The sequence below is a fragment of the Serinus canaria genome, chromosome 1 (genome assembly GCF_022539315.1).
Source record: "Serinus canaria isolate serCan28SL12 chromosome 1, serCan2020, whole genome shotgun sequence".
NCBI classification, from domain to species: domain Eukaryota; kingdom Metazoa; phylum Chordata; class Aves; order Passeriformes; family Fringillidae; genus Serinus; species Serinus canaria.
The window spans coordinates 45,278,802-45,304,657 of NC_066313.1; the positions used below are offsets into that span (position 1 = coordinate 45,278,802).

Below are 25,856 nucleotides of genomic sequence, written 5' to 3' on the forward strand. Positions count from 1 at the left end.
ACAACTCTTATCTTCTCTCAGTGGTGATTTAGTTGTTGTTGTTTTTGGCTGAATGTTTGTGTGTTGATTTCAACTGTTTTGACCTGAAGCAGTTGGTGGAGATTGCAGGCAGGTGGTGAGAACCGCAGAGCTGGCATGCAAGCCTTTGGCTTCTGACTCCTGTCAACAGTAGTGTGGAATTTCTAAATGCCACAAACTTTATTTATGTATGTAATATGTGGTATTATCTTCTTAAAATATATGCCCTGAATCTCTTTTGGATCCTTCACCATAGTAGTTACAAAGTTCTTAATTAAACTGTATCTACATAATGAGGTAGGCATGCCATATTGCATAAAGTCTTACATTTTTCTGGTCAACCACTCTTTTAACTGTCTTCCATCTTCTTCCTTCCCTTCTCACCCAGTTACATGGCTCCAGGCTATATGGGTTTTTAAGGTCATGTGTTCGAGAGAGTCCTACTGTGGCCTTTGGACCTTATTTGGTGTGATCTTTTGTTATCTTGTCACAGATGTGTTGATTTATTTTCATACCCTGCAGCAAAGGTGAGTTGGTGTTTCATTCCTACTTGAAGCTTATGACAAGTACAGAGGAGAGGCTATGAAAGTAGTGTTGCAAAACTACAAAGAAAAACACCAAAGGTCTCCATGTATTTGATTCTGGACTTAGGATTTACAGTAATATATGTAACTAGTGGGGGCATGCAGTGACTATTGCGTGTACGCAACGTCCCATTAGAGAACAGGGGTTCGTTTTTGTGGGTGCTGATTGTACAGGAGGCATGTTGTCAGAGAACAGTGCTGCTGATTAAAAGGCTTGCTTTTCTTTATGGTTGCCTTCTACTGTAAAGCAGCCTTGAGTTTAGAGTAGAGAAGCCTATGTTTTGTGAGTGGGTAGGAATAAAGTTTCAGTTTCAGGCTTCATCCCCCCGGTGCTGTACCTCTCATGCTTCTCTCCCCCCACCGTCCCCCATCTTTTCTTTGTGAGCTTGGTAAGTAATGCTGCGTGTTAGTGCTACGTGCGGGCTGATAACCATTCAGGAGGGTTTTGTGTTCTGGCTGGCTAGCCTGCTGTTCTCTCTTGTCTCCTCCAAAGCTCAACAAATGGTTTCTGAGACCTTGTCAAGCCCCATAATAGCACATTTGGGATTACAGCCCTAGCTTTATTCATAGTTACAATTTTTTGTTAGGCTACTTGTGAATGAATTGCTAACTTCTGTGTGTTGAGGCTTCCCATTTGAGAGATAGCTGCTTGAATTTAAAAATCACTAGAAGATCTTTAAGGTCCCTTCCAACCCAAACCATTCTGTGATTTTATGAATAAATATATTGAATTTAAAGAGAAGCATATGAAGTCCTTAGTAGCTTATATAGGAAAGGTGCTGGATAGACCATTTAATATTCTGCTTTTTTATTTTAATGGAGGATTCTACTGATGTTGCCCTATTGCATGGGGGTTTTTTGCATATCCTAGTGGAAGTCTTACTTAATCATAGAACATTTGGATGCCAAAGAGTGCTTGTAAAATTATGTGTGATACTCAAGCAAAAAAATACTGCTGTTCAGAAAACAGTTTCTATTCAACAGCTTCTTAACAACCTTGAGTGTTAAGTTGTAGTATGGCAAAGCATATTGTGCAGTCAGTTTAGAATTTGCAGGAAAAGAACTGTATAAGCCACGATGAAAGCTGCAGATACTTTTTAAAGGACAAAATGTTCGAGAGAGCATAATGATTTTCTCAACTACAGATGCTAGCCTAAACATCAAAAATTAAAATTATCCTTGAAAAAAATGCGCGCTTTGTGAACAGGCAAGAACACAACTAAAGGTCACTGAAACAATCTGCCTGTTTTTCTGGGAAAGCTCTGCTGTGTGCTTGTAACACCTTGCATACAAGATGTTGACATTTAAATAAAGGACACTTGAGAGTTGCTCTAAAAATGAAGACTTAATTCATTACTGTCTCTGTGAAAAATAAGTGCAGCTGAGAACTTGAAATACAAAAGGGTCTGAATTGCAAGAAACTCTTGATTCCACTTCGTATTTCTGGCCAAGATACATTTTCTGTGAGAGGCATAGCCTTACCCTGTGAGTGGGCAGCCCTAACTTCAGATATACTTCCACTTAAAATTTGCATTCAGATAACTGGATAATCCCACAATGAAGCCTTGGAAAGTCAGGTTTCATCAACTGTGTTTTTTCACAGAACCTCTGAGCAAGGTATGAAGCTTAATCAAAGGAACTGGAGCAAGTTTTACCTGGGGGGACTTGAAGACAGCAAGGCTGCAAAATTGTCCCTGACTGTAATTTGAATCTTATCTAACTTTTTATACTTGAACAGCTTGGCTTTCAAAATCTCTCGTTTCTTTTTGGGTGAACATCAATCCTATTTAAGCAGGATTGAACAAAACAACCCCTCGCCATTAAATGTGCTAACAGTGCCATTCACTGTTATGTTAGTTCCATTGTGCAAAAGCCCAACTGGAAGCTTATGTGACTCTGCCAGATGAGTGTCAGATACCAAAAGACGTTTAAAAAAGACGAGCTATTGCAACACGGAAAGGTTGGGTAGAGTGTAAGGGTGGAGGAACAATATCATTAGGACTGCATTTACATCTGCCTGACTTGTTTGCCTGTGCTGTGTTGGATCAGTGAGGCTGCATAGGGGAGAACACAGCAATGAACGGCTTGTTAGCCTCATTTAATTTAGGTGGGTGCTTTTGGGCAGGGAGGAATGCCAAGACAAAACTTCATGATAGTGAGTAGTTACTTAGTGAAACAGATAGGGCATGTACAGAGGGGGGATCAGCTTGGGACCTGGCCTGCAGTGGGGGGAAAGATTAGATGCGAACCGATACGACTGAGGGCTGTCTGTGATAAACATGCGTTGTTCTTTGCTCCTGGTCTATGCTGAATCTGTACAGGGTTAAAAAAAAAAACCCTGCTTGAAGTACCACTTCAGTTAACAAAGAAAGTATGGGGGTGGTGGTGGGAGGAGATGGCCTCTCAAAGCTAAAAGAGAGCCAAGATGGTGAAGTGTTGCAAGCAGCCTGGGAACAGTTTTTGAAGCTTTGCTGGGCTCTCAGTGACTGAGGATGAGTAGGTACTCTAAACCCATCCATTAAAAAAAAAAGTGACATGCTGAAATAGTAGAATAAAGGAAGCCCTTGGGAGTGAGGATATGTTCTTTGAAAAATTAAGTCTTCTCTGAAGATGAATAAAGAAATAGGAGCTAAGTGAATGTAGACATTATGAAAGAATTTAAGGATTAGCAGTGAAGACAGTGATTGAGGGATCTGTCTCAAACTTAGGTGCAGACAGTTGTGAAGGTGAGATATCTTTGCACATCGGATGGAGCAAATTTCTAACCAGAAAGTATAACCCTGTGCTTTAAATTGCCTCAGAAAGACTGCACAGGGGCAATGGTGAGATCAGATTTTAAAAGGATTTTTTGGAAAAGTGGAAACTACTAATTGGTAAGGTGAACCAAAAGCAGAGATAGTGGACCCATGATAGGTGCTGATATGGAGAGAACAGTCTTGCAAAACACGTTCAGCTGCATCAATGGAGTTAATGTACAGGCTAAAGACAATGCAGTTTATGTAATCTGAACTATAATTTCAAAATGCATCCTACCAGAGACTAGAGCTGTATTTAGAGATGGTTCTTCTCTGGATAGAGAAGTTAGAGATGTGAAATAATGGTGAGAGGTCATTAGTGGTATCTCCCAGGAACCTGTGCTGCTCAGAAGATTTTTTGTTGGGAAATCACTGCCATAAATAATTGAGGAGAAGCTTTGCTGATGAGTGTTACTTGGGATACTGAAGGCAAGGGCTGATCATGAGGGCTTTACCCTGAGTATCACAGTCTTCTAATAACACATTGTACTTGATGTGGAACTGTTTCTTTGGGAAAATGGTCCTTTCTTTACACACACACAAGTTCATTATTGTTTAAGAAAACAGTTAATGCCAGTTGCTTGCTAAAAAGCAGAGAGAATCGCAGAACTTAATAGCAATGGAGTGGAGTACAAAGCACAGTGCCATTGTTGGTGTAAGTCTTATTTCAGTATTGTAGTTGCTTCTAATTCCTTAATCACAGAACCAACAACAATACTTGGGAATGTGGAGCAGTGTCTGTGTGAAAACTTGATTCATTCCCGTGGACAAGGATTCTTTTGTCTGTGAGAGCAAGGGACAGGCAAAGTTTCTAGAATCTTGAGTGTCATTGAGAAGAAACAGTTGTTCAGTGACTGGATACATTTCTCAAAGAGAATTCCCTTAAGGGCAAATAAATAAGTGAATATAATCTGTAGACTTGTAGCTCTTGCAATACTAAGTTTGTGACTGTTAGGCTTTTTTTAAAAGCAGCAAATAGGTTGCTGCTTCTGTGTAAACCAAGTAATGTCATAGATTAGACTACTGAAGAAAAATTGACCAAAATAGAAATTACCCAATGAAATTATGGTTTTCTGGAGTATAGACCTGTGCTTTAACTCAGTTTGTAGTTGATGCTTTGAAATGCTGTGCTCTCTTTTTGCAGCTTCTAGTTCCTGAAGTGGTACAAATACTGAGGTGAGTTAAGAGCAATCTGAAGAAGAGAAGGAAAGTGCAGATGAATTACAGCAATGTTTTTCTTTAGAGATAATTTGTGTAGGCACTTGTTTTGTTTCCCATAAAAGTACTGGTAAGACTGCCATGACCTTTAGTAAAGCACCATGGAGCTTTGAGTCTGGAGCAGGGGTCTACTGCCCATCAGCTAATCTCATACGAGTGATCTTCATAATTGTGTGGGTTTAAATCCTAGGTTTTAGGCTGGCTGTCAAGTTGCAGCTTTGTGTATTAAGAGACAAAAAAAGAACCAAATCCCAGGGATTCTCTCACCTGCATAAATTTTGTGCTGGAGCTAGTTGCAGGGCTATGGGCAAGATAGTCTTTTTTGTTGGGTTTTATTTTTTTTTGTCTTTTCTTTTTTTTCTTTTCTTTTTTTCTGTTATTTGAGTTATGGACAGTCACACTTCATACAGTATTACCACTAGAAAGCAGAGTGTGAAGCGAGTGGTATCTTGCTTTTTCTCCTCCATCTCCATCTCTCTCCTTTACTCATTCCTTTGCTGTCTTCTGCTCTTACCAGATACTTTGTTAATGCTGGTTTTGATACTCCTTGTACCCTGCTGTAAATGGACAGAATTAGTTAAGTTATATTAGTTAACTTACTTAACATTAGTTAACTTCTTTTTTAGAAGTAGATAACTTGTAGGAAAATGCAGGAGGTGAGTTCTGTCATGGAGTTTGGCACAGATCAGAGCTCACATAAAGGAAGGGAATTTTTTGGCTGGGAGCAGCAAGGCAGGGATGTTGAGAGAAGACTTTCCTTTTGACCGCAGCAAATTCTTAGATCAGAAGAACCACATTTACAGTGCATCATTGAATTTACTTGGTTGCTTTGAACTTCCTGCCAAACTACATGTTGTGGCAAAAGTTGTTAATTAAAAAAAAAAAATTTAAGAACAAAAGGAAAAAAGGGAATCAGTAATTGCCATTTACCACATCAGCCATCTCAGAAGCCCTTGTGTTTATTGGCTTGCTGTTGATGGTTTTTCCTCCAGCTTTGGAAGTTATTTTTCTTTACCCACTAAAAGCTCTGATTATTGCAGGATATATTTTGAAGTAGAAAGTATTCTCAGCATGAGCCTTGCTATCTGATAAAAATAATGATGCTGTTCTAGCCCAGTGATCTTGCCATGTCCTCCTAAGTATTTTGGGAATGGAAAAAATATTGATGCCTTAGCTAGACCTTTAATAAATTCAGTTCTGTTAATGCATTTTCCCCTGGACTAATTTCTTTGTGTTAGCATTGTGGTGTGTAATATGGGCTTTTATTTTCACATGACATCTTGTAAAATCAGATCCAAGTCCATGAAACCAGCTTCAGTGAAAAACTGTACACCTTATATACTTCTATCCTTTAGTAAAGGTTTTTCTTTTTGCCTTTTTTAAAGCACACAGTCTAAAAATTGCATATTAGTGTTGACTAGACTCATTTTGAAGCATTACTTTCAGGATAAGTTATATAGGGGTGGGGGCAGCAGGGGGCTAATAGCAACAATGAAGAGCACAAACTGTCTTTTTTCTCTGCTTTTGCATATGCTGTCTTTTGCCTCTGCTTTTTCTGTGCATCAGGTACGTCTTCAAGAGGGGAAAAAACCCAACCCTTTCCATGCAAATTTATTGAAGTTTTAAGTTTTGCCTTAGAGAGAAATCTAATTTTTTTTCTTCTGCTAGATTGTTTAATGTTTTCATTTTAAATATGATTTTTCTGCTAGACCTTAAGTTAGCATTAGTTAATTTTTAATTCAGCTAGAACTTATTGACAAACTTGCAAGATATTCACTGCCTGGCATTAAGGCATTTATTTTTGTTACATCTCCAGAAAAAAAGAAGAGAAAGGAGGGAACAGCAAGGTAATTAAAGTAAAATATGAAGTTTGTCATTTTTTCTGAGTTTTGCAATGTGCAAGTTTTACAGGGATGCTGTATTATTTGGAGACTTCATTCGGCTCTAGCGGATTCTAGACAGTCGATGACCACTTTTTTTTGTTGGTTTTTGTTTGGTTTTGGTTGTTTATTTTTAAGATGCTTCCATGCATTTTTATTAATATTTTTTCGTGTATATCACATTTGGAGTTGAAGAAGTAAATAACATTTATTTCTGTATAAATGGGTAAGCAGTCTGAAATCTCCCTTTGGGGGTGACCACCCTTGAGTATGTGACAATTTAAAGAGGTCCTAACGCAGTTATCTATATTAGAATAGGTGGAAGATACTGTTTATAGTGGCAAGGAAAAATATGAAAGAAGTCACACTATTTTATCAACTGAATTTATTCTTATCTACTGATTAACTAGTTCCAGCTGCACTTTATTCCCTTCTCTTCCTGGTAGGAGATGTTCCTTTATTTTCATGTTATCTTTGCAGGTAACTTTGTAGAGGAGAGAAGAGTTGTAAACTGCTCTTTTTAGCTGAAATGCTTAAAAAAATAGTTCAGATTCACAGATTTTCTGACTGGGTTGTATTATTCATAATCCTTTCTCATATATTAATATATAAGAGGCTTTCATGACAAAATCTGGGATTGTATCTAATTTTTGGCAGATTTCTTCCTTGAAAAGAACAAGCTAGAATTTATGATGGGATAAACTTTAAGCTGGTTGTAAATACATTTAAATACTCCAGGCTTGAATAAATCTGAACTTTTAAAAATAGTCATGCTTTGGTTGTGTGGAACACAGTTTATAATAGAGAAGATAATGTTAACCTATTTCCTGTAGGTTTAATGCATGTTATAGAACTACTGCATTTTTCAAAATGTTTTAAGTTCAGTCAAATGAAGAAGCAGTAATTTGAGCTAATATTTACCTTCTGATTTGATTTTGCCCAACTTACTTCAGCCAGTTTAACTGAAATGTGCTCGCAAGACGAAACCCATGAGGGGCTCTTGTAAAATTAAGTATTTTTTAGAATAATAAAATTTTGGGAATTTATATGCATAATATGCATAGAGCATCAGTAAAAGAAATTCCTTCTTAAACTTCTATAAGAGAAGAACATGATTTTAGTTTATATTGTTTCCGTATTTTGAAAAATTTGTGGCTTTAGCTGTGGTGAATTTTTACAGTGATCGTAATTACTTCTTCAGGGGGTGCTGCACTTAGCTGGCAAATGTGAATGTACTGCATCCAGCTGATGTGGAAGAAAAAAGTACTGGTTAGAAGCTAATCTAATGTCATCGTAAATGTGGACAGAAACTGCTGTACTTCTGCTATGTCTGCTTTTTGTTTTTAGATAAGTCTGGTGTTCATCTGAGCACTCAGCAGGCCACTTCAGTGTTCTAATGGGGCAGAAAGTGTACCAGAGAAATATCTGGAAATACCTTTCTGAATAAGGTCATAACAAGCTCATCTCCATCAGAAAACAAGTGCCTGGGCTCTAGCGCAAAGGACAGGAGTGTGTGTGTGTGTGTGTGTGTGTGTGTGTGTGTGTGTGTGAAAAAGTAGCAACTCATTGACTCAGAGCAAGCCATTGTGCAAAAAACTTCTTGGTATTTCTCAGTTCTTTTTGTCAACAAAACTGGAAAACGTTTTGATATATCAAAACCAGCAGGTTTTGAAAAAAGTAAATTACAAGAAGATGAAGTGGTTGTCATTGCATCATTGTTAGCTCAGATATTTTTGAGAGACTGATTTATAGGATTTTGTTCTTTATTTTAGGATTACCTGGATCAGTGATGGGACTTACTGTGTGTTCTAATTAGCTTGACAAAAGTTTTGACCTAAATGTGGTTCTGGAAAGTCAGGTGCTTATAGTATGACTTCTCAGCTGTTGTACCCAGTAGCTAGGATCCATTTTTTCCTGTACAATTTATTTTCTGCTGATGCACATAATTTTTGCTGTTTGACTGTTACCCTCTATCTTCACGGAACTGTTATATCTCATTCTACAGAGTTATACCAGTTCAGCATTGTACATTGAAATGTATGCAATGATAACCGCAGGGTTCCATACATTTAAATGTATTTATCATTTGAAACTTTTCTCATTCTCAGCTGTTGTGACAAGGTAAATTTAAATTACTGCTTTCTTCAGTTTTAAAGGCAGTTTACATGATTGTTGAGGATTAACCTCAGCAACTCAGCCCCATACAGCTGCTTGCTGTCCAGGCTCTCTCGCTTGGCCCTGCATGTAAGATGAGATCATGTTGCAGGCTTTGCTAAGGTCAAGGTAACATCCAGTGCTTTTTCACTGTCTCATTTTATTGGATACTCAGGTTGGTGAGACACAACTTATCCTTGGAAAATCCTTGCTAGTTGTTCCAGTCATTTGCTTTCCTTAAAGCTTCCAAGGAAGGTTTGCTGCATAACCTTTTCATAGACTGAGATTCGGTTGGTTGGCTTATATTATCACTGAACCTTTTTGCCTTTCTCAGAGAGGCTCCTGATATTTGCCCTTTTCCAATGATCAGAAATTTGCCAGTGTGCACTGTGACCTTTTGTCAGTGACAGAGTAGCTTTGCAATGACATTTGCCAGTGCTGTTAAGCACCCTTAAATGCAGCCCACCTGGTCACATGGACTTGAGTGTGTCCCTAAATTGGCATTGTCCCTAAATTGGTTTTCCTCTACCTCCTTTCACCAGGACTGTGCCACTAGTGTTGAGAATGTGTAGCTGTGAAAGTGTGCTGTGATATGAAAACTGATGCCAAGAAGGCACTGGGAACCTGAGCCTCTTATGTTCTTTGCCCCTTGGTTCTCCAACACACTGGGTTGGTAGATAATAGGTACAAAATGCAAAACAATTAGAACTACTGGTATAAATAACTTATCCTGGCAAAATTTAGTGCGTGAATGTGGTGTATTATATCTGTGGGAAACAGATAAATCTATTTTTGCAAGTCATCATTTGAATGGGTACCAAGTCTTGCTGTGCTTTCTAGAAAATTTGTTCTTATGACTTGTATTTAAATGTTTGGTGTGGTTGTATCATGGGCATTTAGTATAAAAGTATTAAATCTTTCAGTTTCAAAAACTGCATTTGTGCATTTATATGCTTTCCAATAACTGAATTACTACTTCCTATAGACTTCATTGGATCTCTTGTATGACTAGGGTGGTTCTAATTTATTTAAAAATAAAACCAAAAATTACCACTGGTGTGACTTGGGAGAAAAGACAGGGAATGATGCCACAAAATGAAAATGTCAAGTCTCCTTAATGTTATACTTTGCTGTTCTGTTTGATTTTCATAATTTATCATGTAGAAATTAAAAAAAAAAAACAAAACCAAAAACCTACACATGTTTTATTAGTAGGCTTATCTTTCATTATATATTTTTTATAATTTTAGGGAATAAGAGGCATAAAGAGATTCCTTAGTTTTCTGTAGAAGAGATACTGCATTTATAGTTCCCTTTGGTAGTTGAAAACTTAAGTGGCTGTTTCCCTCACATGTTTAACTGCAGTCAGATTTTACCTCTACTTCTTTACAGACAAAACTAATCCTACATTGTGACCAGTTAATTTTGAATTTGAGATTTTTTAACTGTAACGTAAATTTACAATTGTCATCACTGACTTAAAGACTTTGGTACTTTTTTCTGCTATACTTATTACTCAGATGAATTTTGAACTGTTCTGATGATCCGAATAAAGGCTATATTGTAGTGTTGTGTTAATACATTTCTACAACATTTTTGGTATGTGAGATGAAGTAACTTTTTCTTTAGAATCTGCCTTTTATGTAATAGGCCTCCTTATGTACAGATTTTTTAAGGTGCAACATCTTTTATACTTTTTAATGGTACTTTAGTAGGTATTTTTTTGCTGTTGCCATTAAAATCTACTGGAAATGGTGTTGAGGGTAACCGTTTTTTTCAAGTTTACGCATCTGGTGTTAGTGTTGTCCCTCTGAGGATTTTCCACAAGGTTATGTAGTTTGCTCATTCCTACAATAAGTACTACTGTTGTCAGCAGCAGTGTACAAAGTGAGTTTTCTTATTCTTGCTGCTCTCATGCTGCATGTTACTACTGGGGAGCACCACAGAGTTGAAGATACCAGCCTACTTAAGTGTAGCAAAGTAAGAATAAATTGGTATGAAAATAAGTTTGCAGATTGACCAGCTTCTCTAAACATACTGGTAGGTGGAGGAGCTGCTGAAGTTACTTAATGTTTAAATTCCAGGCAGCAGGGAAAGGAAACAGATTTTTCCCAACATGAGCTCTCTGTTAGAAGGAAGAAATTTAGTTGAATTGAGTCTTACTGTGCCCTTAAAATACAGCCTGCTAAGTGGCTCATTTTGTTACTCACAGTTGGTTGTGGAAGATGTTTATAAACAGGACTTCTTTCATTTTTTTTTTCTTTTTGCTTACTTTTTTTTTTTCTGTTTTGTCTTTGAATGTCTCTTTATTTTCAGAGAAGGAAATTGCCCATGTCCAAAATCATGGAGAAGCATTGGGCTGCATTATGATTCTAAGCAGACTATTGGCAAAATATTTTTTTAACTTTTGTAAAAGAAGCTTGGTCATGGTGTTCGGCACTCCTGCAGACTCTTACCACTCCCTTTAAAAAGTATTCCCCCAATTTCCTTGAGTCTGAAAGAATTACATTAGGTTTTTCAATGAAAATATGACTTGGCTTAAAGGTACAAGTAGGATATTCCTAGTCCTGTAAATGGAAAAGCTGGTACTTGTGGTGTAGTGGGTTAATAATGGTATTTTAGCAGCCTCAGCATAGAACATGTTAGCAGTGGGTTAGGAATTGGTTCAATACTTTGTATCTCAACCGAGCCAGCATAATTCAGAACATTAAAATCTTAGAAGTCTTTGGTTATTCTGGCGTAGAGTGTAGCCTGATGCTAAAAAATGTGCTTTATCCCTAAACTTATTTTCTTTCTTTTTGCCATGCTTATATTTCTTCTAGACTGCATGGGTAGCCTGAGGACCCAGCAGAGGCCACTTGGTCTGGGTTCCCACATGCAGCAGCTGGGCAGGGCAAAGCAAGCGAACAGTTCATTCCTCACAGCCCTCGGTCACTGTAAGGGCAGAGGAAGATTGGGCTTTGAAGCTCTTGATTTCAGTTCTTAAAATGGCCTTTAATGTGAGAAGATGAATTTTTTCAGGTACTTCATTAATTTCTTTGAGGAGACGAAATGCTGTGTTCTTTGAGCCACCCTGCTGAATTTCAGCATTAAAACCCTGATTGTGAAAGAGTTAACAGCTGAAAGAGTGTTCTTCCAGTTTTGTTCTAGGAAACAGCTGAGGGTTTTTTCCCCTAAAAATTTCCGGAGAAGGTCTGCCATCTGGTATGGAAAGTTTTAGTCCAGATTTAATTTGGCAGAAATTTGACCAATTAAAAATAGTTCTACTGTCTTAAGTGTATGGCAGACTTCATTGTTGTAATATGGCTAGATTTATGGTAGTACCTCATGTTAACACTGACTTGTCCTTCAAATACCTTGACATCTAAGCAGATGAGCAGCAGGGCCATGAGAACCACCTCTAGTCTGGCCCATTTTGGCCCTGTTCTGTCAGTGGTACTGCATGTAACAGTCGCAGCTGTGTGATAGTGCTTTTCTTGAAATAGAGATATCTCCAAACACCTCAAAACTAAGTGGATGAGCATGTAGGGCAGTGAGAATAGCCTATAGTCCAATTTGTTCTGCTTCATAGTTCTATTGAGTGACAGCTGGGTAGCCATTTCTTGCTAAGGCAGGTAGAGGATAAAACAATTTTTAGTTGTGAAAATTTCCCTCTCTTTGTATCAGGAGATTCGAAATCTCTCTGCTGTAAAGCAGCTTGGTGTTATGTTCAGAAGCTGCTCATGGAGTGGTCCATAACTTCTTTATCCACCATGGGTTTGTGTTAATTTGATCTTAAAATCAAAAGATCAGATTGTGTCATTTGATCTTAAATCTATTAATGCTTTTGATCCCTTTAATATTCTTACATCATGAGTTGCACTGTTCAGTTATGATTATTAAGCAGTTATGATATTTAGCAGTTATGTGCTTAATATCATAATGGTTTCTTGGTTTTGGGCTTCATGCAACTTGGTTTTGTCTAAGTTGTGTGGAGGTATGTACGCTGGGGGATTGTATAACGCCTTGTTCTGGCCACAAGAGTTTTTGCTCGGCATTGTCTCTTCCAGGCTGGCAAGGTTAGGGTTTTATTACATGGAAGATTCTTAATGCCTTCTATCATTGCCTTCCCTATTCATTTTTTCCTTTTTTGTGTTAAAAGACAAGAAAATATACAGCATTTATCTCACTGCATCCATGTAATAGGCCCCTTACTGAAATCTTCTCTTGTCTGCTTGCTGTTTGTTCTTTCTCCTCATAATCTGTGTTCAGATTTTGCCCATTAATTTCCCACTTTTTTCTCCGTTCCCTTGGTGGTGATGAATAGGGAAAAGTGTCTGGTTTAGGTAGGAATAAAGCAATTCAAAGTTTTACAAATGGTGAGAGCTGGAAGAAGCAAGTGCATTTGTTCCCAGTCCTTAACTACAGCTTTGTTTCATTTGCCTTAAGGATGGTTGAATTTCATTTTTTTAGGATGGCTCTTCATGGCTGTGAAAGCTGAAGTCATTAAAAATAAATAAGGCTTCTTATGTAACCTAGAGGTTTGAGGCTATAAAAGTGCTCCAAATATTTAATGCTGTTAAGTGTCATGCCCCCCAGGAGTGCTGTGGATGTCTGCCCACAAGTGGGAATGACAAACACTCCATCTCTTAAAAGTTTTGAGTCTTTGAGGCTGAGAATGAGCAAGAATTCAGTATCTTCTTTTGCTGCAGTGTATCTCTTCCTGATTTTGCTTTTGGTAGTTGGAGTTACTAATAGGCTTGCATTTTCATTAAGTGACTCTTAAGGTACATACTGGTTTAAGTACAGGGAGGTCACAGCATTGCTTTTTGAAGTGTTACATACATTTGAAGCTAAGCAAACTTTCAGAGACTCATAAAATGGTTTGGATTGGCAGGGATCTTCAGGATCATCCAATTCTAGCTCCCCTGTCAGGAACAGGGGCGCCTTCCACTGGAATCCACTTCTGGATTCTTCAGATTGCTCTAACATCTGGTGGAGGTTTTAAATTAATCTTGGCAGTTTCAATTGCAGTTTGGTACCTAGGAGAAAGAAAAGGTGTTTTAACATGACATTAGTTCTGGGCTGGTCAAGAATGCATTAAAATATGGACGAGATTTACTCTGTCCTAGAGTAATACATTTATGTGACATAAAATCCTAGCTAGGCTTATTTCTAGTGATAATTGTTTGCTGTGTTTTCTTTTTGATAAGAGAAGGAAGAAATTGAAGAAGTGTTAATCATTGCATTTAGAAAAGCAAGTTTTTAAGTAATGTCAATCTAATGAGAGCAGACTTATTTTTTCAACTTTATCAGGGTGTTGTGTTTTGCTTACAGTTTAGCTGGATATCCAGGCATTTAACTAATAAAGAATGAAAAGAAAATAAGATGCATAATTTGCATTAATTAGAAACTGATCTCTGAATGGTACTGAACAGCTTACTTTGAATTTATGGTGCAGTCGGGAAAAAAAAAAAACCAAACCAAATTTCTTTTTTTCTCTTCACAGGAAAGATGATAAAGATTACGCTTTAAAACAGATAGAAGGTACTGGAATTTCCATGTCTGCATGCAGAGAAATAGCAGTAAGTAACAGTTGTTTTTACTTGCAAATAAACTGACTAAAATTATTAATTTGCATGCATGCTGGATTTTTTTCTGCTCAGTCATGTTATTCTACTGCGGGTGCTATGTTTTTATCATAGCGGTATAAAGTAAGTACAAATGTCATGAGAGATTTTATGTACCTGTTATGTTTGATGTCTGAAACTGACAGTGTTTTTAAGTTGCAATTTACTCCCTGCCTCAGGGCAGGTTATATTTAAATGCAGCAGTTTAAAAACACCATTTGCTTTAGTTACTTAAATGTCACATTTGGTCTAACTTTTAGTATTCAGTTCTTTTTCTAAGGAAATTAGTTCTTATTGGCTTACAATGATTAAAACATTTTAACTTCTATTTAGGTGAATAAACTGAGGCTGTTGTTGCCTTGGAGGCTGTAATACAGCCCTGAATGCTATTCAAACATTTTCTTTAGTTGTTCAGGTTTACATTTGTGTATTTCATGTTAGAAACTGGTGAATTATGTCTAGTTATGGTTTGTGAGAAGCTTGGTAAGAAATAGTGGAAAACCTGGTATTATGAAGCTTACCTGTTGTATGTTCTTATGTTTTACTGCTGCTTGGGTTCCTTGTTCTTTACATGTTTTAAATGAAATTGCTTACTAAAAGCAAATGCGCCTAACTTATTTAGGGTGTGTGTGGGAAGGGAATACTTTATTTTCAGTCCATATTCCATATTCACCCTAAATTTCATTTTCATTGACTAAAGTGAGTACTAGGCTTTCCCACTGAGTCAAATTCCAGTTGGCTTAGTGATGTCAAAAACATTAGTCCTTGAACAGAGGTGAAAAAGAAGCACAAAGAATATTCTTTATGAGATGCTCTTTTTGTCCAATGGTGAAAGCTGAGCCCTCTGCTATTGTAGTCATCCACTCTGAATTAAAGGAACAGGAAACAGGGTCTTAAATTTTGGTACTTTCAGCCACTTGGGCACAAGTTTTCCAAATACTGTGACTCAGGCTGAATGCTTTTAGGAAATGTCAGCTACCATTTCGGAGGGATTTGGGCTAAGTTGTTGTCTTTCTGCAGTGATTTACCTGAAAAGATTTGAAGAGTTTGTGCAGCTTGCGCTTGGCAGGAGAAGCCTGGCTGGTGTTTGGGAGGTGTCTCTGCTCTGTCTATGACCATAGCTCAGTTTCTGTGCATTATGAGAATCATTAACTTGGCTGACAGGCAGCAAGGATTTGGCCTCATTCTTCCTGGGCAGCAAGGTCCCCCAGTATTGATGGAAAAGGGGCGAGCAGCAGGGGCTCTTTCTCCATGCTCTGAGCTGCTGCAGCATGTGCCTTTGGAAGAGAACAGCAGTACAACTCACGGCCATGTGTGACAGGATTGGTGAAGGAAGGAGGGAACACAGTGCAAATACCAAAGATGCCAAGAAAGCAGGTATCGAGAACGAAGAGAAGCATGGAGCCAAAAGCAGGTGTAGGAATAAAGGAGAAACCTGAAGCAATATTTCTTGAGCTCTAGTTGACTTTGCTTGTGGTTATGCTTCCAGGCTTCTGACTTCTAATAATGTGGTTGATTTTTTTCTTCAGTTGAATTAATAATTCACCATGGACTTCAGGTTTGAATTGGTTTCTTGCCATTCTTTTGATGTTGCTGTTTGAAGTGTACAGGAGAATTTTTTTCTCCCTGGAATGATGTTGTTTATTTTAATTCTGTTAAATAGATTTTTTCCACCCTTCTATCAATTAATATTATAAAAGGAGCAAAATGAACCTCCTATGGAAATGAATCAAATTGATGATGTTAATAATCATACTGTTTTTATTGATGGTGTGAGTATATGTAACATAGGTGAAGATGGTACTGAGTTAACCAGCAGTATTATACCCTGTCATCTGTACATATAATTAATAAAATTATTTTTTGTTGTACTTAAAAAGTCAAGGCTGTGTGCCAGACTTTGTTACAGTGCGTTCTGGACTATCCAAATTAACGTCAGTGCGTTAAAGAGTGTGGTGGTGTTAGGAGGAACTAGGATGATTTGGTTTGCATATGAGCCATATCCATTTCAGTTTCTCTGGAGAGCTGAGGCTTGTATATTCTACTCTCTGACAATCTAGGAAGAATGCAGTTTGATATAAATCCGAAAGAAACTCTTCTTTTTACAGCTCTGCCATTGCTTTTTTCTTATGATGACTAACTTCAGTTTTTCAGTATTGAGTAACTTTTGTATTTTAAAATGCCCATAACTTACTCTTTTAAGACATCTGTTTGACACTGACATCTGAGTTGGAGAACAATGTAAGAAAAATAAAGTAACTATTGAAATTCATCAGTTACAGGGAAAGGTTTCCACTAGGTTAGAGACCTGATTTCAGATGTCTGATTCAGTTATGGGATGAGCTAAATCTATAACTCCGTTTAAATAAGTGATTTGTTTGGGGTTTTTTTCTTCAATCATTTGAACTTTGATTTTCTTCAACCATCTGTTTACTTGGTGGATTTAACAGTTACTATGCTAATTGAATCAATATGTTTCACATCAAGCTAGTTGAAGAGTTGTATTTTTCCTTATCTTTGCCCCATTCATCCCCCATGGTAAACATTTGTGAATCCTGCCTCTTTCAGAACCTTAACTGAATGTTTGGCTGCTCATATCTTGTTCACTGCAGATCTGTGCACTGCCTGCTATACTGGGTATCTGTTTTGTGATCTGCAGTTTCACTTCTGAGGATTTAAGCAGGCACTAAAAACTGCACGTTCAGCATGTGACGAGTGTAATTTGTGGTAGATGGGAGAGCAGAGAGATCGAATGGTGAGAAGATTTGTACAAAAATATGCAGAATGTACAATCCCACATGATTGATTCCTCGTCTTCTGATTTAACCACGTGGAAGAAAGTCATTAAAGTCTATCCACCTGGAATAGTGCAGCAAATGCTATTTCACAGTTTGCAAAGCAGGAGAATTCTTCAAGGCTGTAGAAAGCTGAAGTAGTTAACCAGGCTTTAAACAGAACTTCAGGATTTTGGCTTGGACAGTTTCCTATGCAGAAGTCCTAGCTTTTGAAGCAACCAAGTCACGTGCTGAAATGTGTTGTGTTGATTAGCATTTTTCATTCTGCTTTAGCAGGTTTGCAAGTACTTTGCTTGCAAATGCTTCCTTTGGCTAGCAAGGACTTGGTTTAGGCTGAGGTTTTGTTTGGGATTTTTGTTTTGTTTAGTTGAGGGAGCCATGAGGGTTTTGGTTTTTTTTTTTTGTTTTTTTTTTTTTTTCTTTTTACCAGTTTTCCATGCAATTTGTTTATTGGTGCCTGGTTATGTCCACAGAAATACCTGATAGCATTAATTTTTGTCTTGGCTCTGAAGAGCAAGTGCTGGATGTCGTAGGAGATGCTTTCAGTGATGGAAATGGTGACAGTGACAGTGCAGATTGAGGTGGACAGTGCTGTGCTCTGGCTGTCTCCTGTCTGAGTTGGTGTCCTTTAAACACCATATCCAGTTTGTGTGAGTTAAAACAGCCTTGAGGCTGCCAGGGATGGAATAGAAAACTACAGAACAATAAGCAGCTGACTTCTCTGGTTGTTTTTGCTCTTTAGGTCTGCCTTGGAGGCATTTCTAGGATTTTATGCTTCTGGTAACAAGTGCAGACTGTTATCACAAAAGATTATGTCTTCTGTGTTGGATCTAGTGATAGTGTGACTGTAAGACATTAATCTTCACCAAAGGGCAAAAGAACAGTTTTGTGGAGTGAGCAAGCAGAGTTGAACCATCCTCTGGATGTGCTGTTACTTAACAGAACTCCTGTGAAAAGGAGAGCCTCTGCAGCAGGCCTGCTCATCTCTGCATCTGCCCTGTCCCCATGGCTTTCACCTGGAGGGTGGCAGAGATAGACAGAGAAGAACAGCAGCAGGCCTGGCCCCCATGGCAAGTAAGAAGGGAGCTGCTCTCTGTGAGTTGTCTTGCCTGAGTTGACTTTGGTGGACGAGGCTCCTCTAGAGTGTAACTGGTCGTTCTCATACATTGGGCCTTCAATGCCCTGGGTGACAACAGTGTCTCACCATTGATTATCAGGTCTCTCTTCCCTCTGCCAGTGGAAGGGGTGGAAGGGATGGAAGAAGGCTGTAAAGGCTCTTTTATAGCCAGTCTGAGGATGACTGTGATCTCTGCAGCCTGCAGCAGCCAGAGGGACCCAATGAGTCAGAAGCCAAAACTGGCTGAAACCAGGATTTACCCTCTTCAACACCTTCCCCTGGTAAGGAACAAATTACTCTCCCAAGTGAGCTTGCCCGAAGAGGTTCTGAACCAGCTGTGTGGCAATGAGCAATAGTTGGGTGTAGGTTCCTCACGTTATGGATGTTGTCATGTCCCTTCCACACTAACAGTGAAAGCAGTTTCCCATGAGAAAGACCAAACCCTCCTCATGTCCGAGGGCATGTTGTGGTTTCTTGACAGTCTTTCCATGTAGTGAAAGGTGACAAAGTACTGAGGAAGACAGATGTTTAATTTGATTTTTTTGGGCATGTTTAATGATTGTCAAATGCTTTAGTTTAATACTAACATGGTATGTAAAATGCCAGTTTTGACTGAGTACTTACCCAGCTACATTACTGATCTGAAGACCGTGTTATTGAGAGATTTTGTGTGAAGGGAGCGTAGCACTGTTTTTAGTTCTGTGACAGTGGGACAAAGATGCTGACTAAATGTTGTAATTAGAATCCTTGAGAATCATAATGTTTTCTGTGAACAGCAGAATTTGTTGAAGCTTAACATCCAATGTCTGTCTCATCTGGGTTCTTCACCCACCTCCTTACTTTGAGAAACATTTAGTAACACCTCTTTTAGTACTTCAGATGTGTTTGGAATTAAAAAGTGATAATAAATATTGACTTGCATGTGACATCACATAAGACTCACTTATTTTAGAAACTGTGGAAGATAAAAAGAAATATGGGGTTTTTTTCCGCTTGACATTTTGTGTTGTCAGGCTTCTTTTATGCACATTTAGGACTTAAAAAAAAATAATCAAAAGAATAAAATATACATCTCTTTTTGAAATTGTTGCTTTGTCTGAAGAACTGGAGCTTCAAAAATGTGTTGTCAGCTTCATAATAAATTCTTAGGGTGAGCAGTATTATAACTTTGTTACAATGCCTTTGTAAGCTTTTATTTGAACACTTCTGAAAGGAAAACAGCATGTACTTTCAGCAGGTATTCTGGTTTTTTTTAGTACTGTGGAATGTCTGACTTGTGAAAATGTAAAACTAAAATTGTATTTACACTGTAGCAAACAGATCTTGAGTCTGATGCATAGCAGCTAAGCCAGCCTGGGATTTGAGCCGTTGTATAATAAAATTTGGGGGTTGGTTTATATAACAAGTTTAAAGCACTTGAGTTGAGCTCCACTGTTTCATAGGAAACTAAGAATAGTGATTGGAAAGTTTTTACAAGTGTTTGTGGCTTAGAATTCGGTGGCATCTCTCAAGTCATATTCTACTCCTACTCTTGTAGAATAGTAAAGGGTACGTAAAAAAGTTAGCAAGCTACAAGTTAAACTTGTAAAGAAAAGAGATAGCAGTTTCTGAGCCTCATTCTAGTAATGAGTCTATGAACATTATTCAGCCTTTAAGCCAACATTAATCATGACTAATTTGTACCCATTTGTACTTATCATAATATTGTTAGTTAAAATAGCTCTTCTCTTCTGCTCTCATTTTAAAGAGAGAGATAGAGACTGTTTCTTCTCTGCTTTGTTTTGGCAGGCTATTAGCATTTTGTCTTGGCTTGCTGGTTTTCTTTGAGCAGTAGGCTCTCCCTTCCTCTGGGTATGGGCTCAGGCTTTCTTTGCCCTCTTGCAGTTGGAATTAATCTTCCCTGAATGGGTCAGAATTATGAATAATGTTTCAGGTTATGTCTTAATACTGCCTATACTCATCTGTTGTAGCAGTAATTCCACTGGTACATTACTTGTTACAGGATGAGTAAAATTTCTCATTTCTCTTTCCAGTCTGCAAGTTGCCTTTCTGCATCAGCTGCAGTCTGCTTTGTGTTCCAAGGCCCTGCTTGCCCATTTTTGCATTGCAGGGCCATGGCATGACTGTTAATGTAGGATGTTTGTTTTTGGATCCCTTGGTGAAACTGATGAGAACCTTTTGGAAGCGTGAGATGATGATTTGATTTGGAATTTATGCTATCAAACTAGCCATGTAATGCAATAGTGGCTTTTGTTTAAATGAGTGTTTGGTTGATACAGCCAGTGGCTTTGTGTGTAGCCAGTTTTCTGACTGTCCTGGGGCTTGGAAGAGGTGCTGCATGGCACTCAAAGGGAGATGGTCAGAGCAAGAAGCTGCTTTTTCTAAGCTAGCTGATGTCCTGACATAGGGGAGACTCCTGGGCTGGGTTACCTGCTCTAGCAATTGTGCTCTGTAACTGGAGTTTGGAATCATTTAGGTTTGGAAAGACCTGTATCAAGTCCAGCCATTAACCCAGCGCTGCCAAGCAGCACTAAACCATGTCCCTCAGCAACAACACATCTGCGTGTCTTTCAAATACCTCCAGGGATGGCAATGCAACCACTTTCCTGGGCATCCTGTTCCAGTCCTTGATAAGCATTTTGGTGAAATAATTTTTCCTGATAACTGGTCTTAACCTCCCCCGTGCGACTTGAATTATAGAATTAAGCATGGTAGTATTGCAAGGCTGCATTTTGCAGGTTATCATTCCCTGGACCGTAAAAGTTAGCCAGTGTCAAGAGAAGGAATGAAATGCCATTTGCAGCAGAGCTAGAAAACCTCACTTAGGTGAAGAGTGCTTTGTCTTGGCTTGTGAGAATTGTTTTGGCCATGGAGAGCTTCACAGGAAATGTAGGAATATCACCAGAGGGAGCAGGTCATGTTCATAAAAATTGTGCTGACTTCAGCTCATATTTTATGTGAAAGATGATTGTTGTTAGTGCAAGAAAAGATTGGTCTTAGTCATGCTGCAGTTTTCCTGGTTTCCTTACTGCTGCTGTTCATTATTTAATATCATCCTGTTTTACTTCACTTTCTCCTTGTTCTGAAGCAATTTAACTATTTTATGCATCCTGGGGACACTTTGATTTACTGTCCCTCAGCTGCCCCGTGCTGTGTGGAGTGAGTTAATTTCATTTCAAGAGGGAGGTGGAGAGGGACCTTTAGTGTGAGCCCAGGACGGGCACAAAGAGATGCTGTTTCTCTTGCTGGATCTGGAACAGTATGAAAACAAGGGCAGGACCAGCCAGGGACAAACACAGGCTTCTAAAACTGGCGTGTTGGCATCTTTGTCATTTGATGATTTCTATTTATTTGAAGGTCTTTTGGGTCTCCCTTCTTTATAAGGGGGTACCCAGACTAACTGATATAAGAGAAACCTTTCTCATTGAGGAAATAGATATGAATAGTCATATGATATACAAATGAAAAGGAAGACAATTACTGAGAGCCAAACACAAAATTTTTGTCTGCTTTCTCTTTGTGTTCTACAGAACTGAACTAGGATAGACAGAGGCAGTTAGATAAAGTCATTAGGCCAAAAAATACCATTTATCATTAGCAGGCATCAGAGTGATAGAGCATTTTTCTTGCGGTCTACTTTGTCTGAACTGACTTTGTTTGAACTCTGTCAGCTGCTGGACACAAGTCAAGTCATCTGGTAGGAAAGGCATGTGGTTTATGGGCTAGAGAGGCCTGGTTCATGGAGACTGAGATTGCTGAAAATGCTCTTTGCAGCACATGTGGTGTATTATCATCTGCATGAGCTCTTTCAGATACTTCGGAGACTGTGTTTGCATTTGTCACTGTGAATGTTTCAACCTTTCCAAGACAGTGATTCAGGAACCCTCTGTCCCACTGCAGCAATCATTTCCTTAGGCTGGTGGATTTGCTGGTACATGTTAGCCTTTTTGTTTACTGGGTTGTGGCTGTCTGGCTTTGACTGAACCATCAGGTTTTTTTAAGCAAACTGAAAGAATGTGGATTTAACAGTTATTCAACACTAAAGGCAAAGGCAGAAACCAGCAAGAATGATAAACTGAGTGCACATATGCACAAACAGGAAGAGGTGCTATCAGTAGCAAAGGCCAGAACTCCTAACACAATGGTGATGGGCTGTAGAAGGTACTTCTCAGGTGTGTTCTTGAGGAGTGTCAGCTGGGGCTGATGAGAAGGAAAGCAGGTTGCTATGGAATTTTTAGGAGGATAGTGGGGCTTTTGGGTATTTGAGAGGATTGCTGGGATGTTTAGAGGAAAAATAAAAGGCAGGAAGGGGAATGATCAAGGTGGAGTGGTGAGGAAAAAAGCAGGAATGCTGTCAATCTCCAAGTCTGCAAAGACTGTCTTAGAAGAAACAAGGGAGAATTCTATCTATGTTGCCTCACTACACAGACAGGGACTTCTTCTGCTGCATTACTTAAAAGTTTCTCATGTTTGTGTCCAGCTTCGGTGATAAGTTTTCTGTGTGTTCTCCAAGCTGAATCATATTTCATGTGAAGAGGGTGGATTTTTTTAGGTAGGTGATAGCTGCTACCTCAGGAATAAGGAGTAGGAGAGACTTAAAATGGGATCAGACAAAAAGGGAACATTACATTATTTTTTAGATCTCTGACTAGTACCTGCATCTTTCACCAAGGAATATTTTGTATCTGGTACAGGTATGTCCATTAGGTCACATGAAATACAATATTTTTGTGTGGACACATAGTTGCTGAACTGTCATGTAATCTTCTGGTATGGTTAATTAAACTTTTTAGAATATATTTAATATGTGAATTTATGCTGATTAAAGAAAAATTACTTTGTTATATGGACTGGCACAGTGTATTCTTAAACCCTGCAACATCATTCACCATTGAGAGGCTGGTCTTTGATGCTGTGCTGTGCCTGTCTTGCATGCAGTTCAGCCACTTCTCCACATCAACTTTTGTGGTGGAGTGTGTTGAATTGTGATTAAAGCAGTGTTGATAAGCCAGCAGTGCTTTGGCTATTGCTTACAGTGTTCAGGCTTTCTCTGTGTCCCATTCCTGCCCCTCCTCCCTTTGGAGGGGTAGCCTTTGCTTGGAGACTGGCTGGGCACCACTTCTCTTGTGGGAAGTTGTACGTGACTGCCTTTGCATTGCTTCTGTTGTTTTTTGTTGTGGGTGTGGTGTTTTATTCCTCTTTCTTTCACTTACTAAACTGTCTTAGTCAGAAATTTTCTTGCATTTTTGTTCTTTGTTCATATCTGACTGAGAGAGGTGAGCAAAGGGCTCTGTGGGGTTTAGCCTCTGGCTGGGGTTAAATTAGCACAGGCAATGCCCACCTGTAATTGATAAAGTGCAAATAAGCATTTCTTGGTTTTTCCCATACTGATCTTATTCTTTCTTGGAATTAAACGGGCATTTAAAGAATTCCATACTTCTTGTAGATCCTGCCTTAAAGTGCCTCGATGTAGTGCTTTTACAAATCTTAGAATTTTATCATGCTGAAACTCTACAGCCTTCTGCATTGATTTCTCTTTCTGCTTTGTCTTCTCTGCACTATCTCCCTGTTTGATCTTGTACTTGAGGTAAAATTTCTGTGGGTTATAGGTCCTTTTTTCCAAGAAATGGCACACTGAAGACTGGTCAGTGAGTCATAATGCAAGTCTGTCTCTAATGAAACAGGAAAGAAGGAAACAAGTACACACACATATATATATATATATATACTTCCACTTTACTATCTCAGTAGCAGCTAAAATTTTAGCACTTATGACAGAGGTATAAATAAAAGGGAATTAAATTTTTTGTTTCCTCTTATGTAGTGGAAAAATTATATTTTATAGAAAATAGATTGTCTCAGAAGTAAATTCTGTATTCAAAGAGTAGTTTAATTTTCTGTTGGCATTTTTTTAAAAAATAAAAAGCTCTAACCATTCCTTTTACTAAGGAATGTCATTATTTTTGCCACACTGAACTGGTCGGAATTTGATGCTTTGCCACAGATAGATAAGCTTTTTTTCTTTCTTAGCAATTGAATGAGTACATGTATGGGTATGATTGTGACATGACCAGTAGACTTCCAATAGACTGATGCTGTCTGCATTCAGTTGTTGTGCTGTATCTCATCTATATTTCCTTTTGGTGGGGTTCAAACTGTAGTTTCTGAAGCAGCTGAGCTGGTTTAATGGCTCACTGCTGCTGAAAGAAGATCCAGGTGTGTCCCTTTGCTAGGGCTGTCTCTGCTGTTAGTACCCAGATTTGTTTTAGCTCAAGAGCTCCATACCAGGTTACCTTTCAACAGCCTTTGTGCATCCAGAATAATTTTCTCTTGAACTGGGTGCTGTTTTATGGGTGGCCTCTGTGAATGTACTAACTGGTATAATCTTGTGCGTGTACTAACTGGTGTAGTCTGTAGTTGTGGTCCAGAAGCTGGACCCTCTTCTGTAGAGAGTGGTGACCTTGTAGATCAGCAGAGTCCACTTTACAAACCACATCTTGGTTAAGCTGCATTAAGAGGCTCTCTACATCAGCTGTCCCATTCAGTCTCAAATGACTGCAATGAAAATGCAGTGTTTCCAGATAATTGGGAGTGAGGAGAAAATGGGGTACCCCAAATAGGAATGACAGCCTATGCAAAAGGGCAGATGCCACAGCTGGCTGTTTGCAGAGTCATCTTGGTCCTGGATAATAATGAGGTTTACATAGAGTTGAGCTTTTAGAAAATGAGTAGGAAATGAATGCCCTGAGGGGGTTATGATCTGCTTTCAGCTCTGGTTTGAAACTAATGACTGGTTCTTTCATTAAAAAAAATGGTTTTCTATGGCTTGCAGATTTCAGCTTCTCTTTGTTTGTGTTCTAAGTATCCCAGCTCCTGATGTATGGATATAACTGTTGTGGACTTTTCTTTTGCAGTTGCTACGCGAGCTCAAGCATCCAAATGTCATTTCTCTGCAAAAGGTGTTCCTTTCTCATGCTGACAGGAAAGTGTGGCTTCTCTTTGACTACGCTGAGCATGACCTCTGGGTAAGGTGAATTGTTTGTGGGTACCAGGCTTAGGGTTTTAATTGCAGCAGAGGGACAGTGTCAGGGGAGATGCATAAGTTTTAAGCACAGCATAGCTGCTTACTCCATGTTTGTTGGAAGCATTTTCAGTACTAAAGGAAAAATAATGGAAAATGTTAAGTAAACACACCACACAGTTAATCTGTGATCTCTTTAAGAATATAAAAAACTGCAAAAAATCTGCAGAAATCAGCTCTCAGTAGCTAGAAGTCTACTTAAGTAAATGTAGATATGAACCTATATTGCAGCAAAAGTAGGGTGCAGGAAAATGAATCGATTATGCCAGTGAATTCCCTTTTAAAATCTTTTTCTCTCAATAGGACAGTTCAGAGTTCTAGTGCATTGGTTGTCATCTGTGAATACATGAAATGAGAGCAGTGACACTGTATATTTAATTCATACATTTCAGTGGGAAAATTTTACTCAGCTCATCTGCAGGAATTCCGTGTGTTTGGGAGGAAAGCTATTTATTCCTAATTGCAAGATACAGCTTTAAAATATAATCCTGTTGGAGACAAAGTAAATGTTTTAAGTATTCATCTTTGTTTTAAGATGCATACTGAATTCCTGTGATAACTCAATATTTGTAAGCTTAATATCCGTTTGGAGTACTTAAATAAAG

General features: G+C 38.5%; 1 protein-coding gene across 6 annotated transcripts in view; it reads left to right on the forward strand.

The window, feature by feature from the left end:
* CDK8 (cyclin dependent kinase 8) overlaps positions 1 to 25,856 on the forward strand; it is a 68,958-nt gene that overhangs the window by 5,625 nt on the left and 37,477 nt on the right. For 5 of the 6 annotated variants that reach the window (XM_009102839.4, XM_018908518.3, XM_050973696.1 and 2 more), the window contains exons 2-3: positions 14,138 to 14,213; positions 25,085 to 25,195. In XM_009102839.4, coding sequence (XP_009101087.1) covers positions 14,138 to 14,213; positions 25,085 to 25,195 — 187 coding nt within the window. Of the gene's footprint in view, positions 1 to 406; positions 546 to 14,137; positions 14,214 to 25,084; positions 25,196 to 25,856 lie in introns of all 6 variants that reach the window. The other variant, XM_050973692.1, reaches the window with a different exon arrangement.